The sequence below is a fragment of the Cajanus cajan genome, chromosome 11 (genome assembly GCF_000230855.2).
Source record: "Cajanus cajan strain Asha chromosome 11, NIPB_CcT2T_4, whole genome shotgun sequence".
NCBI lineage: Eukaryota > Viridiplantae > Streptophyta > Magnoliopsida > Fabales > Fabaceae > Cajanus > Cajanus cajan.
The window spans coordinates 20,381,159-20,392,672 of NC_138527.1; the positions used below are offsets into that span (position 1 = coordinate 20,381,159).

An 11,514-nucleotide genomic window follows, 5' to 3' on the forward strand; every position below is an offset into this window, starting at 1 on the left:
TTGGACTGCATGCATTGCATTTAGATTTTGGTTTTTAATCCATGTTTTTTCTTAGTGTGTTTGTGTAGTTCTTATATGTCTTCTAATTCCTTGAATAGCATGTTGACCTAATTTTTTTTTAGTGTTTTGTGCATCAATTGTTGCTCTCGGTTTGTTTTTGTTCTTGCCTCCTATATGTGCTTTTTCTTTTACCTTATTGTGTTCTTAACTTGCTATTAGTTCTAGTAAGTTTCCTTAGAGTTAGGTTTCCATTGTGTTATTAAGTTTTCAAATCACATTCCATTGAAAATCTTCTAAACATTTTGTGACTCAAATTTTCAAGTGTAATCCTACTTCTAGTGCACTCTTCTTGTGGATTCAATTTTAAAAAAAAAATGATGATTAAGAGGCTGGAAAACAGAGTTTAAAACAGAGCCTAAAAGACCTAAAAGTTGAAAAGAAAAATAGTTCAAAAAGAATCCAAACCAAAACCTAAAACTAGTGCACTAGTTTCTCATTTTCACTTGAAATTTGACCTAAATTTTGGCTGATTTGTATTCTCGTTTTCTATAGCTTGGAATCATAGAAAAATTTGAAACAAAAGGAAAAAATACTCTCTGAACTCTTAACTTGAATATAGAAAAAGAAAGAATTAAAAAAAAATAATAGAGAAAGCATTTTAAAGTGAAAAAGCCGAGAGGTATTCATTGATAAAAATCCATTTGATTCCTTGTTATTGTTTTGACTACTATTTGTTCTATACTTATCCAATTGCTTTCAAATTTTTTTTGTTTTATTCATCTACTCTAGTACCTATCTAGGAACATTCCTAACTGAGTGCTAGCTTTATTTGGAGTCTTATTTTCCAGTTTTACTTGTTGACCTTCTTTGAGTCTTGTCATATACACATATTACTCTTAATTTTGGTATAAGCTTTCCAAATTGTGCTTTGTTGCTTGTCTAGTTTTCTTTCAATAATTTCCTGTGCTGGAAGTGGCCTTAAATCCTTGCTCAAGGATCAAGCATTGCTCAACAAGGAGTAGGAAAAATTTTGGACACTATAATCACCAAATTTGACCTAATTTAGTGACCAAAACTTCTCCTAAACTTCCTTCACTTGAGTGACCTTTCCTTTCACCTTGTGAGGCAGCCACCATTAACCTCTTTGTTGTGTTTCTTTTACAGGTCCAGTAGCATCATATTGAAGGATTAGTGGCGGATTACACACTTGTTTAAGTGTTGGAAAACTTTCACAACAATCCGTCACTAGTTTGGTCACTAAAGCTACCATTTACTTGCTTTCTAGGCTAGTTTAAATTTTTGCAAAATCTCTTGTATTTTAAACCAATTTGTAAAGCTTGGAGGGAGTATTAAGAAGCTGGTCAGGTATATCTAATTCCTTTGATAGCCTCTCACGTGTAGTACTAGTGGAAGTGGCTTGGAAATTTCATATGTTTCAAGCTTCCACTTAGGGTTATACGACTAGCTACTTAATCTTGCTTCTTTTAAGTTTCTTGCTTATAATTGTGTTTACTTAGTTGCTTAAATTCGTCTAGACTTGTGTAGATTTACTTGCTCACGTTTAGATTAGTCTCAAAAACAAACTAATTGTGAAAAAGCATTCAAAAATTTTTGTGAAAAGTTTTGGGAATTGGAAGTACCACAAAGGAGTTTAGTGATTTCCACTTGAAAAGGCTTGGTTATTAAGTGGCTCTTTGTAGCTCACCTCCCTTGATAGTGCAATTTGTACACTTAGACTTCCAAGTGCTATTTTCATTCCTAGAAAATCTCAAAAACATTTTATAACTTTTTGCATAGCATATAAAATCTCATTGCTTAATCATGAGTCAACATTCTCAAAGTAGTAGTGACTTTGAATCTCCTAAAAGTTTTAAAAGAATTGTCAAGGAGGTTGAGGCACTAAAACTTTGGAAGCATGATGAAATACTTCAAAAACAAAAAGAAAAACTTGAAAAGGAAGTACAAATCATGGCTTTAGAACAAGAGATTCAACAAATTAAGCAACGAGAAGAAAAACTTTTGAAAAGATTAAATAAAAATAAAGGTTCTTCAAGGAGCTCAACCAAGAGCTCCAATGATTCTCAAAGTCAAAATAATGATGGTAGTATTCAAATGGATGCTTACTATCAACCCCCACCTAGGAGAGTCATCAAAGAACACAAAGTGAGGGAATCAAGGGTTGATCTCCCTTACTTTCATGGAAAAGATAATGTGGACACCTACTTAGATTGGGAGATGAAAGTGGAGCAAATCTTCACTTGTCATCAAGTAGGTGAGGAAAGAAAAGTTCCTTTAGCCACCCTAGCTTTTCAAGGACAAGCCATGTATTGGTGGACATCCTTGGAAAGAGAGAGAAGACTTCACAATGATCCTCCCATCACTTATTGGAATGAGTTGAGGAGTGCTATGAGAAGAAGGCACATACCTTCTTATTATAGTAGGGAGCTTATGGATAAGCTCCAAAGACTCCAACAAAAGGGTATGAGTGTTGAGGAGTATAGGCAAAAAATGGAGTTATATCTCATGAGGGCTGGGATAAGGGAAGAAGAAAGATTGACCATTGCTAGATTTCTAAGTGGTCTTAATTTTGACATAAGAGATAGAGTTGAGTTACTCCCTTATAGGGACCTTGATGATTTGGTCCAACTTTGTATAAGGGTGGAACAACAAAATTTGAGAAAATCTTCTTTTAAAGATAAAACTCAATCTAGCTCTTATGTTAAGAAAGACTACAAGAGGGAGGGTCAATTTGATACCTCTAAGAAATTTGGCAAAGAAAAAGAAAAAGAGAAAAATAAAAATAGTGTTACTTCTAGTAGCAAGACTAGTGACATCAAATGCTTTAAGTGTCTTGGGAGAGGACACATAGCCTCTCAATGCCCAACTAAAAAGGTGATGATTTTAAAGGGGCAAGACATTTATAGTAGTGTTGATGAATCTAGTTCCACTACTTCAAGTGACAGTGAATCAAGTGAGGAAGACCATTCCATTGAAAGTGCATATCCTTGTGATGGTCAACTTCTCATGATTAGAAGGCTTCTAGGAAATCAACCCCATGAGTCTCATCTTTCACAAAGAGAGAACATTTTTCACACAAGGTGTAAAGTTCTTGATAATGTTTGTTCTCTCATTGTGGATAGTGGGTCTTGTTGTAATTGTTGTAGTACAAGGTTGGTAGAGAAGCTTGGTCTTACTATTATTCCCCATCTGAAACCATATCAACTTCATTGGATTAATGAAGATGGGGATATTAATGTTAATAATCAAGTGAAAGTCAAGTTCTCTATTGGTAACTATGAAGATCAAGTGGTTTGTGACATAGTTCCTATGGAGGCTTGTCATATTTTGTTGGGAAGGCCATGGCAATTTGACAAGAAAACCATGCATAATGGCCTTACCAATGAAATCACTTTCACTCACAAAGAAAAGAAATTTGTACTTCATCCTTTGTCTCCTTCAAGTGATAGAGGATCAAGTACAAATGAAATTAAAAAGAGAAGAAGAAAAAAAAACTTGATTAAAAAAAAAACAAAAAGGAAAAGAAGCATGAGTCTTCAAAGAAGAAGGAAGAGAAATCTTTAGAAGGAATTCAACAAGAAACTTTAAAACAAACATTAATTGTTGAAAAGCCTTCTTATCTTCTTCTTTGTAGAAGTGTGCTTCAGTGTCATAATTTAAATATTGAACTTAGTTCTTTACCTCCTCAAGTTTCTCATTTATTAAAAGAATTTGATGATATATTCCCTAGTGAAGGTCCAAAAGGTCTTCCTCCTTTTAGGGGTATAGAACATCAAATTGATTTTGTGCCTGGGGCTAGTCTACCCAATAGACCAGCTTATAGGACAAATCCCCAAGAAACTAAGGAGATAGAAAACCAAGTTCAAGAACTATTGGATAAGGGGTGGGTGCAAAAGAGTTTGAGCCCCTGTGCTATGTCTGTATTGTTAGTGCCCAAAAAAGATGGAAAATGGAGAATGTGTTGTGATAGTAGGGCTATTAACAATATCACAATCAAGTACAGGCACCCAATCCCTAGACTTGATGATATGCTTGATGAATTACATGGTGCTTCTATATTTTCTAAAATTGATCTTAAAAGTGGTTATCACCAAATAAGAATTAAAAAGGGTGATGAGTGGAAAACTGCTTTTAAGACCAAATTTGGATTGTATGAGTGGATAGTTATGCCTTTTGGTTTAACTAATGCACCAAGTACATTCACGAGGCTTATGAATCATGTTTTAAGAGAGTGTATAGGAAAATTTGTTGTTGTTTATTTTGATGATATATTAATCTATAGTAGTTCTCAAGATGATCACTTAGGACATCTTAGAGAAGTTATGATGATCCTTAGGGAAAACCAATTATTTGCAAATTTTGAAAGATGTACTTTTTGTGTGGATCATGTGGTTTTCCTAGGGTTCATTGTAAGCAAAAATGGGGTTCAAGTGGATCCCGAGAAAATCAAAGCCATTCAAGAGTGGCCCAAGCCTAAAAATGTTAGTGAAGTTAGGAGTTTTCATGGATTAGCAAGTTTTTATAGAAGATTTGTGCCTAACTTCTCTAGCATTGCTTCACCCTTGAATGAGCTAGTCAAAAAAGATACTTTATTTAATTGGACTTCAAAGCATGACCAAGCATTTCAATTACTTAAAGATCAACTTACTAATGCACCTATTTTAGCTCTCCCAAATTTTGAAAAGACTTTTGAGCTAGAATGTGATGCATCAAGAGTTGGCATAGGAGCTGTGTTATTGCAAGGAGGACACCCCATTGCCTATTTTAGTGAAAAACTAAAAGGTGCCTCCCTCAATTACCCAACCTATGACAAGGAGTTGTATGCATTGGTTAGAGCTTTACAAACTTGGGAACACTATCTTGTGTCCAAAGAGTTTGTCATTCATAGTGACCATGAGTCACTTAAGTATTTAAGAGGTCAAGGTAAATTAAATAAGAGGCATGCCAAATGGTTATAGTTCCTTGAACAATTTCCATATATCATTAAATTCAAGAAAGGCAAATCAAATGTTGTAGCTGATGCTTTATCTAGAAGACATACTTTGCTTGTGTCTCTAGGTACTCAAATTCTTGGATTTGATAATATTAGGGAATTGTATGAGGAAGATCTTGAGTTTGGTGATAATTATAAAAAATGTCAACAAAAAGCTTTTGATGGTTTCTATATGGTTGAGGGGTATTTGTACAAAGAAGGAAGATTATGTATACCTCAAGGATCCATTAGGAAACTATTAATTAAAGAAAGTCATGAAGGTGGGCTTATGGGGCACTTTGGTGTTGATAAAACCCTTAGTTTGTTAAAAGAAAAATTTTATTGGCCCCATATGCGAAAGGATGTCCAAAGGCATTGTTTTAGATGTTTAGCTTGTTTACAAGCTAAGTCTAAAGTAATGCCTCATGGTACATACACACCTTTGCCTGTTGCTTCTTCTCCTTGGGTTGATATTAGCATGGATTTTGTGCTAGGGTTGCCTAGAACCCAAAGGGAAATGGATTCTATTTTTGTGGTTGTGGACCGTTTTAGTAAAATGGCTCATTTTATTCCATGCCACAAGGTAGATGATGCAAGCAACATTGCAAAACTCTTCTTTAGAGATGTGGTTAAACTTCATGGGCTTCCTAAAACTATAGTTTCAGATAGAGATACCAAGTTCCTAAGCCACTTTTGGCGTGTCTTGTGGTCAAGGCTAGGAACCAAACTTCTCTTTTCAACTACTTGTCATCCTCAAACAGATGGCCAAACTGAAGTAGTGAATAGATCTCTGTCTACTATGCTTAGGGCAGTCCTAAAGGGTAATCACAAATCTTGGGATGAGTTTTTGCCCCACATTGAATTTGCCTACAATAGGGTAGTTCACAAAACTACCAATATTTCTCCTTTTGAGGCTGTGTATGGGTTTAATCCTTTAACTCCTTTAGATTTGATACCTCTTCCTAATGTTGAACATTTCATTCATAAGGAAGGGGCTTCAAAGGCTGATTTTGTTAAGAAACATCATGAAAGGATTAAAATTCATATTCAAAATCAAAATGAGAAATATGCTAAACAAGGGAATAAAGGCAAGAAGTCTATGATCTTCGAGGAAGGTGATTGGGTTTGGCTTCATTTAAGAAAAGAACGTTTTCCAAATCAAAGGAAGTCTAAACTCAGTCCTAGAGGAGATGGTCCCTTTCAGGTCTTACAGCGTATCAATGATAACGCTTATAGACTTGATTTACCCTCTGATTGTGGAGTCAGCACCACTTTTAATGTTAGTGATCTTAAACCTTTTGTAGGTGCTAGTGATGATGAGGAAGAGTCTTCAGATTCGAGGACGAATCCTTCTCAAGAGGGAGGGAATGATGGAAAAGCATGGGCTAAAGGCCCAACCACTAGAGCTATGGCCAGGAGGTTACTTGAAGATTTGACTGCTTCAGAGCTTAGTGGGCCCAATGGGCTTGGTGGGCCTAGGGTGCTTCTCACTTGGGCTTTAATTGATTAAACACCATGAGTAATTGTATTTTCTTAGTATAGGAATTTATTTTGATGTTGGTCTTGTATTTTGACCATAGATTAGGGTTTAGGTGTTTTGGGCTTAATTTGGGCTTCTTGGGCTTTGGGCTTTTGATACCCAATATTGGGCTCATTCTTCTTCTTATATTTTTTCCTATTCATTGTATTCATTAGACCAATGTATTTCGGTCATTAGATTAGGGTTATATGAAAAATACATTAATAGGAGAATTAGGCTTCATTTATGCATCATTTAGAAGTAATTTGAGTTGAATTTGAGTCACATGGATGGCATGGAGAGGTTCCGGCCATGTGAGCTTCAAATGCACCTCAAATCATTCCTAAATGACTCCTAAATGAGGGTAGCATCTGAATTAGTCACGTTGGAAGCCAAAGTTTGAATTTCAAATTCAAATTTGAAATTCATACTTGGCGCCAATTTGGTTGGTTTGAATTGCCGCCCAAGTTAACCTAGTTTCTTCCTATAAATGTATCTTTTCCCACCTATTGTAAACACTTTTGAATATATGAAATCTGAATTTGCTTCAGCCAATTCTTAAGTCACCGAATTCCCCAAGTGAGAGCTATAGAGAGTGCCTTCATAGTTTCCTAGGAAAACCATAGTTTCCTACACCTTGAAGTGTGCAATCCCTTGAGGCTTGAGCTTGGATACTTCCTTCAAGGTCTTGACCTTGTCTTCAGCTGGAGAACTTCGTCCAAGGAGTTCATCACCTGAGTCCATCTCCATTGAAGAGGATCCGAGCTTAGGAGGAGCTTAGGAGGAGCTAGTCTTCACTTCTCCTTACTCTTTCTATCACTAAATGAGCACTTTCAGTCTTTTCTCTTTGCTGCCTTTCCTCCTCTTGCACATAGTGAGAAATCAATTCATTCAAGGTCCATTTATCTTTTTGATTATTATAACTCACCTTGAATTATCCAAAGTGTGTAGGAAGGGAAATCAAAACTAGATGCACGAGCAAGTCATCAAACAGCTCTAACTTTAGTGCTTTTAGTTTTGACGCGAGATTAGACATTTCCATAATGTACTCCCTTATGTTTCCTTCACCTTTGTATCTCATAGAGATAAGTTTAGCAAGCAAACTGCTTGCATCAGCTTTCTCATTACTGGTGAAATACTGCTCAACAGCATCAAGGAAACCTTTAGCATTTTAGCTTTCAGAAATAGAGCCCCGAAAAACATCTGGAACAGATCGCTTCATGATCATCAAACACATTCGGTTTGAGCGTTCCCACTTTTCAACCTTATCCACATCCGGGTTTTCCGGATTTGGAGCGGGTTTCTCAGCCCGAAGTGCAAGATCAAGATCCATGCAGCCAAGAATTATCTCAACTGCTTCCTTCCAGGCCTTAAAGTTTGCCCCATTAAGCATAGGTATACAATTAATTTGAGCAGATAAGTTAACAGCACTAGCAACAGCAACTGTAATAGAACATAAAAAAAAATTAATTTAATTACATGCTCATAAAGTAAAATAAAATAAATAAAACATGCAGATTATTTACATAATAGACCCATTACAAGATACCAAGCACAACATTAATTCTTTGTCTTTGGACATACAAATCAACTTGTTAGTGGTACTCTCAATGCAATGATCAAATATTGACAATTAATTTTGTCAAATAATAGCCTTTCTTTGGACCGACTATTATTCACATGATTGTAACTTTATAATTGTCACATATTTATCATCATAGGCATGTTATTATTTGGCCAAATTGTGTCTTCCTTTGGGATAAGCACAAATTGCATAAATAATCTCATACTAACATCTATTGTAATTTTTAATCAAATTAATTTCTATAATAGGGATTGCTTTGGCAATATATTACATCAATTTATTTAATTAAAAATTACCAGATAAATTAATTAATAAAGAGGGTCTATAATCTGCCAACATTCGTACTCAAATTTGATATATATAAACAATCAATTTAAATTTGAACATAATATCAATCAAATTTCAAGAAAATAATTCTTACGCGAATGCCATTAAAAAAAATTCGATAACGTGGAATTCAATATATTAATCATATAATTTTCCAAAATATCATTTAATATAACAACAATGATTTTGACAAAAAAACAAAAAAAGTCCCACTTCTGGTGGTACTCAAAGGATCAAACATAATATTATTTTCCCACTTCAGGTGAGAAAATATTCTTTTATTTCATTGTTGCACAATTAACTCACTTCTGGTGAGAAAATATTTCTTTCTTGCATTGTCGCACAATTAACTTACTTATGGTGAGAGAATATTTCTTTATTGCATTGTTGCATAATTAACTCACTTCTGGTGAGAAAATATTCCTTTATTGCATTGTTGCACAATTATCTCACTTCTGGTGAGAAAATAAAAAAATTCAAAAAAAATTTACATTTGACAATGTCTTCAGGATCATTGCAAAATTGTTACATATACAAATTTATAACATTCACATAAAATTATACAATTTCACAAAAATTCTCTTTAATAAAAATTCAATTTTTAATCGATCTCTTTATCCGTATAATCAATTAAACCAAATTAAAGAAAAAAAATTGACCAACGCATTCAAATACACGTATTATCAATGAAGAGAGAAAAAAATTTTTAACAATACACTTTAGAACCCCATAACCTAATAACAACCAGGCTCTGATACCACTTGTTGGGATAAAAATTTCTTAAGCCAAATAGAAATTTTCCATTAATCAAAAAATTAAGAACCGTTGTCTCAGATTACAGAGTTAATGATAATAACACGTACCTGTATCCATTGACGTTGATCAAAAGGTTGCAGCGGAATAATCTTTTGGTGCAATGATCTTCCTCAGCCAAATCAATGGATTCCTTGATGGGACTTGATGTTACTCTTCTGATGGGGAGACAGAGAGACGTGTGTTTCTGATTTGGCATATTGGGGACCATGACCATCTTTGTGATTTTAAACCTACTAGGGTTCCCATTAACCCCTAACGGGCCAAATCTGGTTTCCACTTATATGGGCCCATATCATTTTTTCCTGTTGGCAGTCTAAAAGCTCACTAAAATTAGATCACTTTTATTGAGCCCAACTAAATGTAAATAACTAATATAAATACTACAAATAATATATGTAGCCCACAATATTTATTAGAAATAAAATTTCTAACAAGTGTGTCTTAAACTATTTATTTCAAAAAATAGTTTTTCAAATAATTTAATTTTAGTATTTTGTTTTATTTTTTTTTTTAAATTTGTTTTGGCCAAAAAGCCCCTACACATATTCAAGGGATTTTTTTTATCTCTTTCGAAGGTATATTTTATATAATAGTTTTATAAATAATTTAAAATTTTCTTTTAAGTTATGTTTAGATGAGAAAATTTAAAAATTGAGATGTTAAAAATTCAATTTTTTAATTGAATAGTTTAATATAACTTTTAAAATTTTAAACATTTGATATAAAATTATTTTTTAATATATTTTTAAAACTTTAATATTTCAATAAAATGTAATAGTAGAAAATATTTAATAATTTAAAATAATTTAATAATTAAAAAATAAATATTGATTAATTATACATCAATTTTGTTAAATAAAAAAAGATACGAGAAAAAACAAAAAAGAAGAATAATAGATAAATGAAAGATGAATAAAAAAAGAAAGGAGAGAGAGATAGAAGAAAATATGAGAGAGAAATGAACATATAGGATAGGAAAGAGTTAGAGAGGAGAGAGATGAGAAAAAGATAGAAGTAAGAAATGCAAGAAAGAAAGAAAAAAGAATAAGAGATATTGTTGGAAAAACGATATACACCAGAAGGGGGGTTGAGTAGTGTATATCAAAAATTTGTGCTTTTAATAGTGAAGCAATGAAAAATAAAAGCAAACAAAATACTTAGACGAAATAATGAAATAGACAAAATGACAAGTATTTTTATACTAGTTCGTCTCCAACCCAAAGACTACGTCCACTATGACACCCATTCTACCCTAACATGAAAAATAATTCAATAAGAAATAATTTCAAAAAATACTCAGGTACTAGATTCACATAAAAATTGCCTCTAAATGTCCAACCAAATTTAAAAAAAATTATAATACATAAAGTTTACAATCGTATCTACATAAGAAATAAATGTAAATCAAAATGAGTTATAAACTCTTATTCTAATCCCATTGCCCCGATGTCACATTATCAGAGCAAACCTGTAATTTCAAGTCTCCGCATCTTGAGTGCCACCCACATCAAGGTCATCATTACCTAAAATAAAACCACGAAGTATACGGGTCAGAAAGACAAGCATTCATATGTAAAACACAAGAAAAGAATTCCACCCAATACAAAATCATCCCATATACAATTAACAATAATAATTAGTCACAATTTTATTATCAATTCTCAAATCCATCAACTACTATCACCACCACCACATTACAATACAGTTATGCATCATGTTCATGTTCACATCAACACATATGCAATGAAACTCCTAAGAAGCATTGACTTAGACCGTTGCACAATAGGCAAACTATATCAATCTCTGAAGTTACCGCTATGCATGGTCACATCGTTTATATCACTTATGACTGGTGTCATACTATTAATTACCACATAGGCTAGTGTATAAATAATGCGTCCCCTGTTAATCACCACACAAGCCAGGGTATAAATAATGCATCCCCCGTTAATCACCACACAAGCCAGGGTATAAATAATGCATCCCCCGTTAATCACCACACAAGCCAGGGTATAAATAATGCATATCCAACATGCATCAATGCTCATGTCATGTCACCTCTTCCATTCTTCATTTTCATCCATGCTAATGCATAATTAATAGTAAGGTCGCATGCAACCACATTTGTATATCACTCATCTTAATACAAACCATTCATACTCAATTATACTTATCCAAATACACTATTCATATTGAATCACACAATGGTCACCAAAAGGCATCATACATTTCACAATCATCATAAAAATACATCAATGTTTATAGCATATTCATGTT

General features: G+C 33.6%; 1 protein-coding gene across 1 annotated transcript; it reads right to left on the bottom strand.

Moving 5' to 3' along the window:
* Nucleotides 1-7,443: 7,443 nt before the first annotated feature.
* LOC145953421 (uncharacterized) lies at nt 7,444-9,294 on the bottom strand. The gene is made up of 3 exons (XM_083067374.1): nt 9,285-9,294; nt 7,774-7,952; nt 7,444-7,647 (listed from the first exon to the last, which is right to left on the bottom strand). The coding sequence occupies exons 1-3, from the start codon at nt 9,292-9,294 to the stop codon at nt 7,444-7,446; spliced, it is 393 nt and encodes a 130-aa protein (XP_082923500.1).
* Between the last annotated feature and the right edge of the window lie 2,220 nt (nt 9,295-11,514).